The sequence below is a fragment of the Bos grunniens genome, chromosome 19 (assembly GCF_055505025.1).
Source record: "Bos grunniens cultivar Pamir isolate PY7600 chromosome 19, Bosgru_T2T1.0, whole genome shotgun sequence".
In the NCBI taxonomy this organism is placed as follows: domain Eukaryota; kingdom Metazoa; phylum Chordata; class Mammalia; order Artiodactyla; family Bovidae; genus Bos; species Bos grunniens.
The window spans coordinates 54,739,961-54,757,883 of NC_141183.1; the positions used below are offsets into that span (position 1 = coordinate 54,739,961).

Genomic DNA, 17,923 nt, shown 5'->3' on the forward strand with positions numbered 1-17,923 from the left:
GAGCAGGGGCTTTGAATCTGGCAGGCCTGGGGTGTAAATCTGGGCTATGCCAGTTGGAAATGTGTGACCTTGGGCGAGAGATGTAACCTCTGTGGCCCCAGTTTTCTCAGCTGTGAAGCAAAGAGGATAACAGTTGCAATATGGTAAAGATTTTGAAGATGTAATTCGTGTAAAGTGCTTTGTATAAAGCCTGATAGAGAGGTTGCTGCTGCTGCTGCTAAGTCACTTCAGTCGTGTCCGACTCTGTGTGACCCCATAGACGGCAGCCCACCAGGCTCCCCCATCCCTGGGATTCTCCAGGCAAGAACACTGGAGTGGGTTGCCATTTCCTTCTCCAATGCATGAAACTGAAAAGTGAAAGGGAAGTCGCTCAGTCATGTCTGACTCTTGGTGACCCCATGGACTGCAGCCTACCAGGCTCCTCCATCCATGGGATTTTCCAGGCAAGAGTACTGGAGTGGGTTGCCATCGCCTTCTCCTGATAGAGAAGAAAGAGCCTCAAATTCAATATCCCCCACCTGCACCTGGGCGTCCTATATCCTATGTAGTAACAGCACCATCAGTTCACTCAGAGGCACCAACTGCGTTCACCCAAAGAGCAAAGGAGCCGACTGCCTTCCTGCATGACTTCCCCATTTCAGACGCTGAGATTTTGAGGGTTGGCATCCAGCATAGGAACTGGAGTCTCATCTCAGGGAATGAGAAAGTTAGATGGGAGACACATCTAAACCGCTTCTAACTGAAGCCTGCCGAATATGTGGCAGGGAGGGCTCCAGTTACACCGAGGAAATAACCAGGCTGGGAGACCTGGAAAAATGTCAGCATGTGTGCCTCTCTGGGATGGTGCATCGTGCTTCAGAGAAGTCGTTCCTTCTCACTGCATTTACCAGCATTCGCCATATCCAAAGAAACTGGCTGTACAGTTTCCCTAGGCAACCGAACCATCGTAACAAAGAGTTTGTTCTTCTTATAGCTTGCTGCGAGCCTGGCACGGGCCTGACCTCCTTCCTTCCCAAGAGGAAAGGGAGGGCCACCACCTACCCAGGCAGGATGTGGGGGAGAAACCTGACATCCTTCGCAGACCTGCTCGCTCGCCCCCGAACCTGCCCTCATCGGCTCCACCTGCTCTCCTGAAGGTAGCCTGGACTCAGCGCTCTGAGAGGCGTCCTGCAGAGCGCGCGGAAAATGTGGCTTTTGCAGGGCTGGGTCTGTCCACCTACTGCAGTGCCCAAAGTCCGATGCCCTCCACAGTTTGGCCAAATCTACTTTGCCGGCCTCGTCTCCGCGATTTCCTCCCTGGGGTAGACTAGGGTTAGAGCCGGACGGGTGGGGAGCCGAGGCAAACAAACAACTCTGGGCGTGTCAGCCCCGCCCCGACCAGGGCACTGCCGAGTCGGGATTGGCTGATGTCGCCTGTATTCTGGTTGGTCGGGGGAGGGTGCTCATTCGCAGGGAGCGCTGCTCCACTCGGGCTGGAAGTTCCCAACGGTGCTTCGCTTTCTGCACTCTGCACAAAAGTTGTACCACCTTGTATGTAAACAGATAAAATCAAGTTCTCTAATGTGCCTCCGAATATAACGTTGGCCCCTTGAAGGATGGCCGAATCTGTCAGCTTGCTGTATCCTATTTCTAAATCACACACGTGAGGGTGAGTGGGGAGAGGCTTGCGGGAAGATGCTGGGGGCTGCGGTTTGTCTCCCCCGGGCGAGGCTATGGCTTACCTGGGGGCCGTTTGTTGGGTTAGCTTTTCAGAAGACGCATTTCCCCTTTCTATCATCTACACTTAAACTTCACATTTCCCTGCCTTCTGTCTTGCTGTTCTACATGGTAGGGGTGCTTTTCCTTCTCATTTATTTTTGTTGCTCTTGTTGGTTTTTTTTTCAACTTCTTATTTTGTATTTGAGTATAGCCGATTAACGGGCTTTCCCGGTGGTTCAGCGGTGAAGAAACAGCCTGCAAGACAGGATGACCCAGGAGATGCATGTTGGATCTCTGGACTGGGAAGATCCCTTGGAGTAGGGCATGGCAACCCACTGCAGTATTCTTGCCTGAAGAATCCCATGGTCTGAGGAGACTGGTGGACTACAGTCCTTAAGAGTCGCAGCACGACTTAAAGACGCAGTAGGGCACGACTGAAACGATGCAGCTCGCAGGCACACATAGCCCTGTCACAATGTCTTGATGGTTTCCGGTGAAAACCGAAGGGACTCAGCTATACATATTCCCCAAACATCCTTCCCACCCAGACGGGCACAAAACATTGAGTAGAGTTCCATGTGCTATACAATAGGTCCTTATTGGTTATTTATTTTGAATACATAAATGTACATGACCTTCCCAAACTCCCTAACTATTCCTCCCCTCCCCCAGCCACAAATTCCTATTCTAAGTCTGTGTCCTTTTCTCTGTTTTGTAAGTTCATTTGCGTAATTTCTTTTTAGATTCCACATATAAAGGATGTCATACAATATTTCTCCTCTGATTGACTTACTTCACTCAGTATGACAGTCTCTAAGTACAACTGTGTTGCTGCAAATGGTATTATTTCATTCTTTTAATGGCTGGGTAATATTCCATTGTATGTATGTACCACATCCTCTTTATTCATCCCTCTGTTGATGGACATTTAGGTAGCTTTCATGTTTTGGCTGTTGTAAACAGTACTGCAATGAACACTGGAGTGCTTGCATCCTTTCTGTTTTTCCTCCAGATATACGCCCAGGAGTGGGACTGCAGAGTCATATGACAGCTCCATTTTTAGTTTTCTAAGGAACCTCTATAGTTGCTGTACCAATTTACATTCCCACCAACAGTGCAAGAAGGTTCCCTTCTCTCCACATCCTCTCCAGAACTTGATGTTTGTGAACTTTTTGGCGATGGCCATTCTGACCAGTGTGAGATGATATCTCATTGTAGTTTTCATTTGCATTTCTCTAATAACTAGCGATGTTGAACATCTTTTCATGTGCAGCCATGTGGAGAAATGTCTATTCAGGTCTTCTGCCCATTTTTTGAGTGGGCTGTTTGTTTTGATGCTGTTAAGTGTCATAAACTATAAATTTTGAAGGCTAATCCCTTATCAGTCCTATTATTTGCAAATATTTTCTCCCAATATATGGGTTACTTTTTTTTTTTATGTGCTTAAATATTCTTGATCCCCAGGCTCTACTGGAAAAAAAGTTGATTGCAGGGCTTGGGCAGCAAAAGCCACAAAGTAAACCTGAAACAGATTTGGAAAACTTTTATTTGGAAATAATTCCAAACTTACAAAAGTTGCAAAGGTGAAAATAGTACAAGAGACACCTTATACTCTTTAACCAGATTCACCTATTGCTAACACTTTATCCCTTACTTATTCACGTGTGTGCTCTATCTCTCTACATTTTTTTTTTCTGAACCATTCCATGGTTTTATACATCATGAACCTTCCCCCAAGTACTTCTCTGAAATTTTATACATTTACAGTTATATAATACATTTATTTAATCTACAATCCATATTTCAGTCATGATCTGATTATGTCCTTGACAGCATCTTCACTCCTAGGACGAGGTCTAGTTTAGGGTCAGGTGTTGCATTTAGTTGCTCTGTCTTTTTAATCTCCTTAAACCTAGGCCATTTATATAGCTGGACTTTTTTTTTTTAATTACAGACCCCTGCTTTAAAAAAAAAAAATAGACTATTCTTCATTTTGTGTTTGTCTGATGTCCCCCATGATTACATTGATATTATGCATTCTCAGCTGGAATCCTGCCGAGGCAACGTCTCCTTGGGATATCATATCTGCAGGCACATGACAGCCTCTGTCCTTCCAAGATGACGACCACTCAGTCAAGGCGTTGCCTAGTTTCTCCATTGTATAATTATTGTTTTCCCCCTTGCAACTAATAAGAAGTCTGTGGAGAAGCACTTTAAGACCATTCGAATATCCTCCTCCTCATCAACACGTCCCCCTAGATTTAGCACTGATGGATGGTCTGATGTAGTCTTTACAGTGATGGTGAAAACATCTCTGTGCAAGAAAGTCAGGATGGGAATGTATCAAAGAAGATGGGATGTATCAGAAGAACACAGGAAAGACTTGCCTGGTGGTCCAGTGGCTAAGACTCCATGTTCCCAATGCAGGGGGCCCAGGTTAGACCCATGGTTAGGGAACTAGATCCCACATGTCAAAACTAAGATTGAAGATCCCACCTGCCACAACTAAAACCTAGTATATTCAAATATATAAGTTAATATTTTTTGGGGGAGGGGGGGTTCCCTCAAAGCTCAGTTGGTAAAGAATCTCCCTGCAATGCAGACCCTGCGTTCTGGGTTGGGAAGATCCCCTGGAGAAGGGATAGGTTACCCACTATTCTGGACTGCAAGGAGATCCAACCAGTCCATTCTGAAGGAGATCAGTCCTGGGTGTTCATTGGAAGGACTGATGCTAAAGCTAAAACTCCAATACTCTGGCCACCTCATGCGGAGAGTTGACTCATTGGAAAAGACCCTGATGCTGGGAGGGACTGGGGGCAGGAGGAGAAGGGGACGACAGAGGATGAAATGGCTGGATGGCATCACCAACTCGATGGACATGAGTCTGGGTGAACTCCGGGAGTTGGTGATGGACAGGGAGGCCTGGAGTGCTTTGATTCATGGGGTCGAGAAGAGTTGGACACGACTGAGAGACTGAACTGAACTGAACTGATTCTGGCCTGGAGAATTTCATGGACTATAGTCCACGGGGTCACAAAGAGTCAGACGTGAAGTGAGCGACTTTCACTTTCAAATATTTTTTTAAAAAGAACACAGGAGTCAGCAAATGGCCAAATTCAGAGCAATCTATGCATCAAAATAAATATTAGTAACAATAAATTATAAGCTGTTGGGAATTCCCTGGCAGTCCAGTGGTTAGGACTCAGCACGTTCACTGCTGTGGCTGGGATTCAATTCCTCGTCAAGAAACTAAGATCCCACAAGCCATGCAGTGGGGCCCAAAATACATATACATATAATGTATAAATATATGTATATATTTATACATGTACATGTGCCTGCATGCTAAGTCACTTCAGTTGTGTCCGATTCTTTATGACCCTGTGGACTGTAGTCTGCCAGGCTCCTCTGTCCATGGGATTCTCCAGGCAAGAATACTGGAGTGGGTTGCCATGCCCTCCTCCAGGGGATCTTCCCAAACCAGGGACTGAACCCGCATCTCTTATGTCTCCTGCATTGGCAGGTGGGTTCTTCACCACCAGCGCCCCACAGGAAGCCCATATATATACATATCTGTAGGCTCTTGAAGAAAGAAAGGATCCATGACTGCATAAGTAAACGAATTAGTGCATCCTGCTGCTCCTTGAACTCTCAGTTCCGCTTTCTGGCGAAGTGGTCCTGCAGTGTGTGCAGGGTCCTGCAGCTGTGCCCCTCTCGCCAGCTCGGACCAGCCACCACCATGTGACATTTCCCTGGGGAATGGAGCTGAACTGAGCCCCAAGGGGAGCCGGCCTTACAGCCTCAAGTGCGGGACCTGAGCTGAAGGTCTGGACCCTAGGACCCCATCTTGCCATAGGTCCTCGTGCCCCAAGGGGCTCAGCCCTGCTTGAGGGAGGGGTTTCTGTCTTTCTTTTTAAAGAGACACCTGGTGAGTGAAATCTCCTTCAAAGAAATCACTCAGCCCCTTAGGGTCCTCCACTCACCACCCTGGAACTAGCTGTGGTATGTACAGCTCTATCCAGGGAGTCTCTTCCAGTGAAGAAGACATTTTTGCCATTTCCCCTAGTGCCCAGAGCCCGGCACAGGGGCTAGAGGTAGTGTCTGCTTCCTCTCCTTCCTTTTCCTGGCCATTTACTGGTGCTCCAAAGGGTCCCTTCCCCAAAGCACAAAGGAGCCCTCCCCAGGACAGCAAGGCCCAAAGGCTCCTCCGCCTGTTGCCCTGCTGCCCAAGGCCCCCAGGCATATGCATCCTGCCCCATCCCCAACATCCTCCATGGATCTCCATCCTGGAGAGAATCAGATCTGAACATCAGGGTGAAATTGATCACAGGCAGGCCTCCTTGGAATGAAAGTGAAAGTCGCCCAGTTGTGTCCAACTCTTTTCGACCCTGTGGATTACACAAGCCCACGAAATTCTCCAGGCCAGAAAACTGGAGTGGGTAGCTTTTACCTTCTACAGGGGATCTTCCCACCCAGGAATCGAACCCAGGTCTTCTGCAGTGCAGGCAGATTCTTTACCAGCTGAGCTACCAGGGAAGCCCCCTTGGAATGAAAAGCATGACAATAAGTTAAATTGTCATCATTCATGAAGTGTATCTGAGTGATAAGGAATAGACTTTGCAGCCAGACCACCTGAGCTCCTCTCCTGGCTCTGTGAAGAAACTTGGGCAAGTTACTTAATCTCTTTGCGTCTCAGTTTCCTAGAGTATAAACAGGGTCTCGAGCGTTGGAAGGCAGATTCCTAACCACTGGACCACCAGGAAAGTCCCTAGTTTTTGTAATTATCTCCAGGAGTACAGTGAAGTGCGTGGGCTCCAGAGACACAGGCTGGGGCCATGTCTTGGATGATTGTTGCTCTACTTATTGTTGGATCCTGGAAACACTTCTGAGCTCCCTGTGTCTCAGTTTCCACATCTGTAAAATAGATATGGTAATAACACCTGCACCTTGGGGTTTTTCTGAAGACTAAATGAGCTAAAGTGTGCAAAAGTACTTAAAACAGGACCAGACATTGTAAATGTTCAAGAAAATTTATTATTATTATTTTTTATCTAGTGAGGAGAAAGGTGATATTTTAGAGATGAGGGACTCAGAGAGGTTAAGTAATTCACCCAAGGTCACCCAGCTTGTAAACAGATACAGCAGGAATTTATTAGTACCCTGGTCTGACTGGCACGAAGGTCTGGGCACTTAGCTGCTACACTGTACTTAAGGGTTTAGAGGGAGATCAGGAGGAAGAAGCAATCTGCTACTTCAAGCTGGGATTGAACCTCTAACCTCTGTGAATGTTTTGTAGCAAATGCTTAACTCCAAGCTGGCTTTTCCCAGCAGCTGGTCTGGTGCAGGACGGGTGGACCTCATCGTCTCAAGTCTTGGAATTGTCAAGAAAATAAAAATGAATGTTAATATTCTATTTTTAGATTCAAGCTTGTGCCTTCTCTGTAGATTCCTTGGTGTGGTGTGCCAGGCCTTCCACTGCACACTCTCCTCACCTTTCCAGCTTCACCTGGCTACATGATCCATCACCTACCCCACACTCTGGCCATTGTGGACATTCACCCACATTCAAATATGCTTCAATGTCCTCACCTCTGTGCCTCTTCTTATGCTCTGCCACTCGGATGGGGAACACCCTTATCCTCAGTTAAAACCTTTTTCATCTCCAAGGCACAGCACGAAAGCCAGCTCTTCAAAGCGGCCTTCTGATGGGTCCTCCATGAGAATTAACCATTTGCTTCCTGGGTAGCCTCAGAGTCCTCTACTTACACCTTAATTTTAGTGTCACACTCTGCCTTGTATTATTTTGCTAGCTGCTTCAAATCCACCTTGCCCTTTGATTTGAGGGAGTGAAAAGGGGCTACATATTGTTCATCTTTGGGATCTCAGTATGGGCATATGGGAAGTCAACAAAAATGCTCATGGAACTGGATTGAAATAGCCTAAGTTAGACAAAATTATGAAGGAAAGATACTTATATTCACTTTCCTCTTTCCAATCATACGTAATGATTTGCAGGGGAGGGTCTGCACCTCTTGGCATGTGGGATTTAAGTTCCTTGGCTAGAGTCCACCAGGGATCAAACCCATGCCCCCAGGAAAGGAAGCACAGAGTCCTAACCACTGGATCACCAGAGAAATCCCCACACATAATGATCTGGAAGTCTACATATATATATGAATAAAGGAATGTATGTTCAATGTAGGAAGTTTGGAAAATCTGGGGAAATATTCATAATGCAGTAAAAGTTATCTATAAACCCTCATCCAATAATTGTTAACATGTTGTCATATAGTTAGACCTATAACTACCTAAAAGAAAAAAACAAACAAAAAAAAATAGCCTCATGTTGCATATACTGTTTTTTTCTTTTCTTTTCTTTTTTGGCTGCACCACAAGGCATGTGGAACTTCCCCGACCAGGGATTGAACCCGCACCCCCTGCAGTGGAAGCATGGTGTCTTAACCACTGAACCACCGCAGATTCCGAATATACTGTTTTGTAGCCTACCTTTCCCATATAATATTTTGAATAGTTTCGTAGACATGTAATATTCTTTTTTCTCCTTTAAAAAAATTTTTAATCAGAGGATAATCGCTTTACAATATTGTGTTGGTTTCTGCCGTACATCAACATGAAGCAGCCTAGGTGTGCATATGTCCCCTCCCTCTTGAACCTCCCTTCCACCTCCCAACCCCACATCTAATAGTGTAATGACTAAAAATCATTTTAATGGTTGCACAGAATTCCATTTATCTACACCTAATCTCCACCCCTGGGGCTTCCCTGGTGGCTGAGTAAACAACCTGCCCGCCAATGCAGGACATGGGGGTTTGATCCCTGGGTCAGGAAGATCCCCTGGAGAAGGACATGGCAACCCACTCCAGTATCCTTGCCTGGAGAATCCCATGGACAGAGGAGCCTGGCGGGCTGAAGTCTATGGGGTCACAAAAGAGTTGGACATCACTGAGGGACTAAACAAGAACAATCTCCACCCCATCACCTTGTAGAGGAGAAGCTGACAGTCTCCGTACAGGAAGGTAGGGCCCGGGACCTTACAAACAGTTACCAGCGAAGGGAAAACCTGGTTTTATTAAGGGCACACCAGGCAGGTCTCACGACCCGACCCAAGTCAGTCCTTTGGCAAATATTTATACACTCATGGGACCAGCGAGGCCTTGGGCTGGAAGGTGTGGGCACTGAGACAGAAGACACGACTGACCTCCCAGGAGCTCATTCATTGAGCTCAGCCACAATACTGTGCGCTCTATAGAGGCCAGCAGGCTGGACAGAAGGAGTCCGTGGGGGCAACCTGTTATGCAAGGCAAGAGGGTTCAAGGGGAGTGCCAGAGGCGCCTGGGGGTGTGAAGGTGGGGGAGCAGGAAGGCGGTGGGTGAAGTGGTAACTGGGATGAATGGGAGGTGCGCTCTTCTGGGTAGAGACTCTGCCACAGGAGAGGCAGAGATGAAGGATCCCAGAGCTGCCATGCTGAAGGGGAGGTGGCCGTGGGGCAGCCTGTCCAACCAGGAATTCATGAGAGGTGGCAGACCCAGGAACGGACATTCAACACACTCTTTTTTTCCTAACATTATATTTTAATTTAAAAAATTTTAGATTTATTTTTTGGGCCGTGCCACAGGGCAGGTGGGATCTTAGTTCCCTGACCAGGGATGGAATCTGCCCCCCTTGCAGTGGAAGCTCAGAGTCTTAACCACTGGACTGCCCGTGAAGTCCAACACACTCCTTATGGACGTCACCAGCACTCGCTGAACATTTAAGGTGCCAGGCACTGTTCTGGGCACGTCACGTGTGTGAATTTGTATGATCCTCCCCACAGTCTTTTGAGGTAGGCACTGTTGTGAGCTCCAAATACCCATCAGGGCACAGAGGGAGATAAGCAACCCAGAGTCACACAGCAACAGGTGGGGTGATCAGGGCTTGGTGTCTGTGAGAGCACCCTGGACATGGCGGGATTTATGGAAAAGTGGAGAGGACTGTGCCCTAGAAATGTCCCTAGGGCAGGCAGAGCTGAAGAAATGATGGAATGAATTGGTAGAAAAACCAAGGAGGCCTTGGGGAAAGAATCACCTCAAGAAGGTGGTCAGAGCACCTCAGTAGCAAGAGACGGGTGGGGAGGAGGCCCATGGGTTGAAATTACTGTAAGCTGGCTGGTGCCTCCTGGAAAAAGGTGACTCTGGAATGATGGGGAATGAAGCTGGATTCTGAGGGTTGTAAAGGGACTGAGGAAGCAGAGAGGGGATGCAAGGTTGGTTTCTCTCAGAGGAAGTTTACTGATAAACGGGCAAGAGAGAAATAGGGCAATGGCCTGAGGGCAGGTTGGGGTGAGGGTTTCTTATCAGGGCACATTCTGCAGCATTTGTAGGTATGAAGCAAATAGAGAGAGAGAGAGAAAGGACCAGTAGGTTTCCTGAGGCAGGCAGCAGGGCAAGGGCTTGAAAGCCAAGGGATCTCTCCTGTGCTGTGATGCACAGAGATGCAGGGGCCTGAACCAGGGCCAAGCAGGGAAACTAAGGGAGTAGGAGAGGGAGGCAGCTTCCCTGGGGGCTCAGAGTTAAAGACTCCGCCTGCAATGCAGGAGACCCAGGTTCAATCCCTGGGTCGGGAAGATGCCCTGGAGGAGGGCATGGCAACCCTCCCCGGTATTCTTGCCTGGAGAATCCCATGGACAGAGTCTGGTGGACTACAGTCCATAGCATCGCAAAGAGTCGGACACGACTGAAGCGACTGAGCACACAGTACAGCAACAGGAGAGTGAGGAGGAAGGAACAGGACTTGATAACCAGTAGATTACAGGGCAAGGGACACCGGGCACTGAGGTTTCCCGCTGTGAAGCCAGATGGAATGCGGATGGGAAGGAAATGCTCTGGGCCTCTTGCCTCCTTGCATTTGGGGTGTCCGAGGGTCCCACAGGTGAGGAGCCTCCATAGGCAGCTGGGTGTGTGGGGCTAGAGCCCAGGAGAGTGGTTTGGCCTGGGATCCTGGGAAACATTCAGCTCACAGGCAGTGGTGGGAGCAAGGGAGGTTACCCAGTGCGGGTGAGAGGCAGGGAAGCAGTCTGAGAAAAAGCCTCCTGGAAGACAGCCCCGAAAGGAAGCATATGTTACCAATGCCTAAGAAGCATTCTTCAAGGAGGAGCGACCATCACAGGGATCAGTTTCATCTGATGACTATATGAATAATATATGAAAAGATTCCGTCAGCACTTGCCTAACAGCCAAAACTTCAAATTTGCAGATGCATTTTCTCAGCTCCAAAATGCCAAGGCGACAGGGAGAGGAACTGCAGCAGGATCTCACAAGTAAGCAGAAAAGTGGCAGATGAACTGCACTCTGGGCAAGTGTAACATAATCTAGTGGAGAGCATTTGGGAAAGGAGACAGGAGTCATCACGGAGGCATGGGTCAGTCCATCTAGATTAAGGATCTTTAACCTGGGGTCTAGGGGCCACCTCTAGGAGTTTGAAGGGCCCCCAAAACTGAATATACCATGGCGTGAAGGGGCCTGGGGAGAGGTGGGTGGGAGAGAGGAGGTCCTCGGAGGAGTCTGGGAACCTGGCCCTGGAGCTCAACTAGACAGGCTAGTCAATCCCAGGCCTCCCCAGAAGGTGCGGTTCTAAGGTTGCTCCCCCTTCTAGGTTCCCAACCTGCTGAAGAAACACCCTCGACAAGCAAATGATGGAGACACATGGGTGTCTGGTGCACTCTGGTTTGTGGTTTTTACCTTCGGATGTCTCTGTGGCTAGCACAGTCTTCTAGCCCTGTCTCAGCAGGCTGGGGGAGTGCAAGCCCTGGTTGGTGGGAGTGGGGGTGCTGTTCTCTAAGATCTGTACCCAGACGGGCAAGTGGGTCTCTAAGGCAGGTTGTCCAGGAGGAGGTTGTGGGTCCTTGGCAAGCTGCCCCGGGGGCAGAACTGGAACTGCCCTTCATGGGTTTCAGGTCCCTTCCTTAGGTAGCGCCTCTTTGCAGCAGGATGCTTGGCACCTGATGGGCCCTACCCCCATCCCCTAATTAGGATGTGAAACTAAAACACGCGGAAAAATAAGAGCCAAAGCTGATTTCCCGTTCTTCCCTGGGAGATCTTTGCAAAGTTCAGACACCCCTGAGGTGACCTGGTATGCTGGGGAGGAGGTGGGAAGATGGCAAGTGGTATCCAATGATGTGAATGGGTAATAACTTTGATTTCTTGATCTCCTCTGATCTCAACCTTTTGTTTCCTCTCCTGAACCCTAATACCCCGGGGGCCCCCTCCTCTCCACTTCAGCTGTCCCAGGCCCCAGAGGCGCGGCCACACCCTCTGGGCAGCCCTGCTTTTAGGTCCCCCCACCCCCAGCTGAGGTCTCGGGTCTCCCGCCCCACCTTCTCCTGGGTGCGCCTCCCTGGTGCCGCTCCTGGAGCAGGGAGGCGCAAGACGCCCCGCGCGGCCCGGGGTACCGACGCTCCCCGATCGGGTCCTCCGGCCCTCCAGCCGGGAGTCCCCGTGGCTGCCGCGGGGGTCGGTCCCCCGGGGATCCGCCTCGTCTTTGCCCGGCCCTCACCCTCCAACCCCCCACGCCCAGCCCCTGCGATTGGCGTCGCTGGCGGCCCCCGACCCCGCTTCCCTCCCCTCTCCGAGGGGCCGGCTGCGGAGAGGGTCTGGGGACCGCGGCCCGGCCCGCGCCCCGCCCGCAGGCCCGCTCCTCCCCGCGCGGCCCCACTTGTGGCCTCGCGGCGGCCGCGCAGGGACAGCTGCATTTCGCGCCGCCCGCCGCTAGGAAGCCGGCCGCGCCTCGCTTTCCCCGCCTCCCGCGCCCCGGCCGCGCCGCCGCGCCGGGCCCGCCGCCGCCGCCGCGGGGCCGCGCCCCGCCCCCAGCCCCCGGCCCCTCCGGCCCCTCCGGCCCGCGGGGAGCGGACGCGCGTGGCTGCTCGGTAAGACCCCCTTCACCCCCGCCGGCGCCGCCCGGCCCGCGCGCGCCTCGGCCCCACCTTCCAGGCCCGCTCGCCAAGGCGCCGCCGCGAGGGTCGGGCGGGCGCGAGTTTGATTCCCGGGGCGGCCGCCGGGAGCCCGCGCCGCCCCAGCCTCGCGCGGCGGGTCCGGCTCCGTGTCCTTCCCGGGCCGCCGCCGCCGTCTCCCGGGCCGCGGGCGCGCGGGGCGCGCGGGGACCCGGGGGACCGGGAGGGGAGCGCGCGGGGAGGCGGGTGGTCGCCGGTGGGCGGGCGGGCGGCGCGGGCAAGGCGGGCCAGGCCTCGGCTAGCCGGCGCCGCCCGGAGCCCCTTCCCCAGTCGCTGCCCCTTTTGTGTGGGCGCCCCTCCCCGCCCGGCCCGGGCCGGGGGGAGCCGGCTGCTTGTCGACGGCTGGCAGGGGGCGGCGGGGTGGTGGCGGGGGGCGCCTGCCGGGGCCTGAGCTCCTTTTAGGAAAAGGGGAGGTGCGCTTCCTGCCCCCGCCGAGGTCGGCTTCGCTTTCTCTGGTCCCACCCGGTCCCCCGGGAGCTGCATCTCCCGCGGTTCGGCCAGGGAAAGTTCACCGGGCGCCGTCCCCGCCCCTCGGCCCCCGCCCCTCGGGCTCCCGGTGCCCCGGGCTCTAAGCTCCAGGGGGGTGGTGTTGGCGCTAATTCATCCTTTCCCCTCTGTTTGCGGCTTGCATTGTTCGTTTTACACCTAGCACGGGCTTGTCCGTTTCTTTTCCCTTTGAAAGAAGTTTTCGTTCCAAGAAATTTACACTGAAAGGAAATTCCTGGAGAGGAATCTGATGTCAGCGGAGGAAGCTTTTAGATTTTCTTCCTTTCGGTGAGAGTGGAGGGTGAGGGGGAACGACTGGGAATTTTTCAGTTGTCCTAGGGGTGACCTAGGAGACAGGACCACCTCCCTCCCCTCCTACCGCTCAGGCAGGAGCTTGCTGAGCACTGGGAGTAAGCCCTCCTGTTGGCTGGGCGTCCTGAGAACCCTGAGCCAGCCGGTCCAGGAGAAAGGACTTAGGGAGGTGCCTGAGCTTCTCGTTCCTTTTCCTTGCCACGCATGCTCATCTTGCCAGCCTGGGTGGAGCTGGCCAGGTGTGCCTGAAGGAGGTGAGGGACGCCAGGAGTTCTCAGAGAGGGAGTCGTCTCACCATGAGATTTGGCGGCAAGGAATCAAGTGTGAAATGGGGCCCTCTCTGCTGTTGGCCGATGAGGTCTTTGGGACCTCTGTTTGCATGGAGGATGGCATCTCTGGGATGGAGAGAGAAACCTGGCTCAGGTCACCAGGAAGCTGGAGGGTGTGTGTGGAGGGTTGACTTTGAATTCACCCCTACTCCTGCCCCAGTCCACCTACTGCAGCTAGAAGGAGCAGGAGGCAAGGGACCAGGAGTGGGGCCTCAGGCCTGGACACATCCTTAGATAGGAGAAAGACCTTGAGCAACTAGCATGACCCAGGGATGATAATAAGGGGGGGGGGGGGCGCGGATTGGGGCCAGAGGTAGGGGTCACGGGCCCCTTTGAGGATCTGGTGAAAGCTCTAACTCCCCTCTCCCTCCCTCTGGCACAGGCAGGTGGGCAGGGACACATTTTGTATGCAGTATCAGAGGGTCACTGTGCCCCTTGGAATTGGGACCCATGTTAAGATCTCGAATCTGTGGTTCAGCCTAGGTGGTTTGGAACAGTTTCCTCTTTTGTGTTGAGTCAGTGAATAGTTCCAGGGTGTGAAGAGCAGATCTCTCAAGAGGACTTTTCTCATGACCTTCCGATGCAACTTTGGGCTTGTGGCCATGGAGACCTGGAAACTCTGAACCGGATCCCAGCTCCTGACAGTGAGCCAGCGAATGGGGGCCAATGGGGTGGCCATTCTCCAGGGGCTGATTTTGTTGCCTTTGTGGTGAGAAGGCTCTGGGCACTAACTAGGCCAATGCCACAGAGCTGTTGAATTAGAGGTAAATATAGGGATTAGGGGCTTCCCTGGTGGCTCAACTGGTAAAGAATCTGCCTGCAATATGGGAAACCTGTATTCAATCCTTGGGTTGGGAAGATCCCCTCGAGAAGGGATCAGTACCCCCCTCCAGGATTCTGGCCTGGAGAATTCCATGGACTATACAGTCCATGGGGTTGCAAAGAGTCGGACACAACTGAGCGATTTTCACTTTGACTTCCCTGGTGGCTCAGATGGTAAAGAGTCTGCCTGCAATGCAGGAGATCTGGGTTTGATCCCTGGGTCGGGAAGATCCCCTGGAGGAGGAAATGGCAACCCTTTCCAGGAAATGGCAACCCACTTGCCTGGAGAATCCCTTGGATGGAGAAGCCTGGTAGTCTACAGTCCACGGGATCACAAAGAGTCAGACATGACTGAGCGACTAAGCACGGCACAAAGGGGTTAGGGTGAGGGATGCTGTCACAACAAAATAGGAGTCAGGCGCTGTAAGAGTCCCAGCTCATTCTTGGGGCAGCGAGGTTGAGGTGGTGGAACATGCTTCAGTGGAGAGTGTAAGTGTGAAAGATGCTTCTCCTTTTTTTTTTTTTCACTTTTTGGTTGAGCCGCTCAGCATGTGGGATCCTAGATCCCTAGGGATCCACCCCATGTTCCATGGTGTCTTAACCACTGGACAGCCAGGGAAGTCCCAGGACACTCCTCCTTTTGAGGAGGCCTTTGTGCAGAGTTGTTCAAGGCCAGGATCAAAGTATTGTAGGTTCCTTGTTGTTCAGTCGCTAAGTCAGGTCCAACTCTGAGACCCTATGGACTGCAGCACGCCAGGCTTCCCTGTCCTTCGCTATCTCCCAGAGTTTGCTCAAACTCATGTCGGGTTCCTTAGATCCTTATGGACGAGGGAAGAGGGGGCAAGCCAAAAGGAATGGCTGTCACCATCCCCAGTGTGTCCTCAAGGAGACCAGGCCTGCCTTTTGTTTCTTAACCAAAGCTGACTGGGCCCTGGGCTGCTGCCCAAGGCTTGGTGGCATCACCCTTGTTGGGGATCTGGAAGAGCCTTTAGCAGGGTCTGCCATCTGTGGCTTCTCTGCTTGGTATTGAGAAGCCCTTCTTAGGTCCCAGTGGACCCAGACAATGGTAGTTCATGGAGATTTTTCTTTGACTAACAGACACAGTGTTGAGCAGATAGTAGCACTTAGACTTGTTTCTTCCTTCAGGGTTTCCTATCTGTACTTTGCCTTGATAGATTTCCCCTGATCCTGGCAATGAGCAGGATAGGCCGGAGTGTTCTAGAGCCTTGGGAGCAAGAATCTGCTTTGACTATGCAAGGTGCCCTGGAAGGAGGTGAAGCCTCTGGTTTTTTTGGCTTTTACGCTTTCAGGAAGTGAGAACTGTAAAGGACCTGGGGGTGCTCTGGTCCAGCGGGCGGTCCCTAACTTGGGGCTTGACAGTTATTTTGTAGGTGGGCTGTAAGGGTCCTATGGCGGTGACGAGAGGTTCCAGGACTTGTCTGCCTGCCGCCACCGCGGCCGCCATAGGTTGGCGAGGATGCTGGTTGTGCTGGCTCACTCAGTTCTCTGATGGCCTCTGCTTTCAGCCTCCCAGTAGGCCTCTCTGATGTGTCTGAACAGTGTAATAGATTCTGAATAATCCAGCTATTGCTCTTATCTTTAAAACAGGTCATAAGTGACAGATACAGTAACAATGCCTGTCCACAAAAACTCCCTTTTCATAAATTGTGAAATGCACTGGGGAATGACTGGTGGGATAAAAAGGCTCCAAATCTCTCTAACTTCCACCCCCAGGAGACAATCTGGCCACTCCGTGTCCATTTCTAGAATGGCTTTGTGGTTTACCGTGTAGGATCTAAAGTTATATACATTTTCCCCATTGCACTCCCAGCTCTCCATCTTACTCTATGACTGTAGGTGCTTCAGTTTCTCAGCTTTAGAAAAAAAACGAAAGGAGATAATACGCCAGACAAAGAGCAAGTCTTCTTTTAGAGTGGAAACTATTATTATCATTCTTTTTCTTATTTCTGCACTTGGGTGCTAACGTTCCGAGGCATCTTATCATTAAGGGAGATCTTTGGTAAAAACTGTAGAGGCTGAGGCTGGCTTTTGGAGATGTGGGATGGAGTGGGGTGAGGCTTACATTTTGAGCAGAGGGAAACACACAATGGGGAGATGAGCCTGAAGTGTCAAGGGTGATGACAGAGAAGTATCATTGGGGGCAGAATGACTCAGCATTTGTAACCCTGCTGTGGAACTAACTCTCCTCCCTTTTCTTTGGAAAATTTCCCTTCTAAACTGGTGAAGGTGGGGTGGTGCAGGGGGAGGATCATAATCAGTAAAGAGGGTTGACTGGCTTTTTAGATTACTGTTAACATTGATTCTGGAGGAATGGGGTCTAGTGTGGGGGTGGGTAGGCTCAATGACATTCCAGAGTAGAAGCAGGTTGGGGTTTCTATGAAGCCATAGGTTTGGGACATAATTCCAGCCTCACTGAACACTCACTATGGGTCAGACCCTTTTCCAAGTGCTTCTCATGAATCAGTTCATTTAATCCTCACAAGATCCTATGAAAGGTTAAATCTATATTTCAGTAAAGAAACGGAGACATAAGGAGTTTAAATACCATGTCCAAGATTGCATGGTTGGAGAGTGGCAGAGCCAGGATTTGAACCCAAGACGCTTGGTTACAGAGCTTACATCTTTAGAGAAAGTCTGAGAGAGACCCCTACTGAGCTGAGGGCTGAGAGGTGGGGATGGGGGGGTGGTGGGATTGGAGGGGTGACGTGCTCCGAGTGAAGGGCTGACAGTGCAACATTCAAGCATCGTTGGGATGTGCTGAGCATTCAGCCTAGCACTGTTTACTGAGAACCACTGGCTGAGTGCCAGACACCCTCCTGGAGCTTGAGCCTGAGTACAAAGGTTACTAAGACATGACCCTGACTTAGAGATGCCTACAGTCTAGGTGGGGGGAACAAATATGTCAGCCTAGAACTTCGGTTGCCATGGCGAACACTGCACTGAAATGAGTGCTGAAGAGGCAGATGCTTTGGCAGCCAGAGGAGGAGCTGGGCAGGGAGGGCTTCCTGCGGGAGGGGGCGCTTGAGCTGAGTGAAGGTTAAAGGGGCTGTTGCCCCCAGCCTTTTGATCTGGTCAGAGTGTATATCGCTCTCCCACTCTGTGAACTCCTCAGTAGATTCGAATTTTCTGGATGGATCCTGCAGCACCCTTGCCTTAGGTGGCTCCCTTGGGACCTTTGTGGTTTTTAATAGTCACCTCCTCTATTGCCTGAGTGAACATGCCGAAGAAAAAATAAAAATCTTGTCAGCGT

At 51.3% G+C, this 17,923-nt stretch overlaps 1 protein-coding gene and 1 long non-coding RNA gene across 2 annotated transcripts in view; both read left to right on the forward strand.

Moving 5' to 3' along the window:
- The first annotated feature begins 1,444 nt into the window (after positions 1-1,444).
- LOC147352733 (uncharacterized) lies at positions 1,445-2,470 on the forward strand. Its single transcript, XR_015148337.1, has 2 exons — positions 1,445-1,648; positions 1,910-2,470. It is a non-coding gene; the product is annotated as an uncharacterized LOC147352733 (long non-coding RNA).
- Positions 2,471-11,876: 9,406 nt separating this feature from the next.
- LOC147352734 (uncharacterized) overlaps positions 11,877-17,923 on the forward strand; it is a 67,735-nt gene continuing 61,688 nt past the window's right edge. Inside the window, exon 1 of the mRNA XM_086361037.1 lies at positions 11,877-12,619. Coding sequence (XP_086217163.1) covers positions 11,877-12,619 — 743 coding nt within the window. The remainder of the gene's footprint in view (positions 12,620-17,923) is intronic.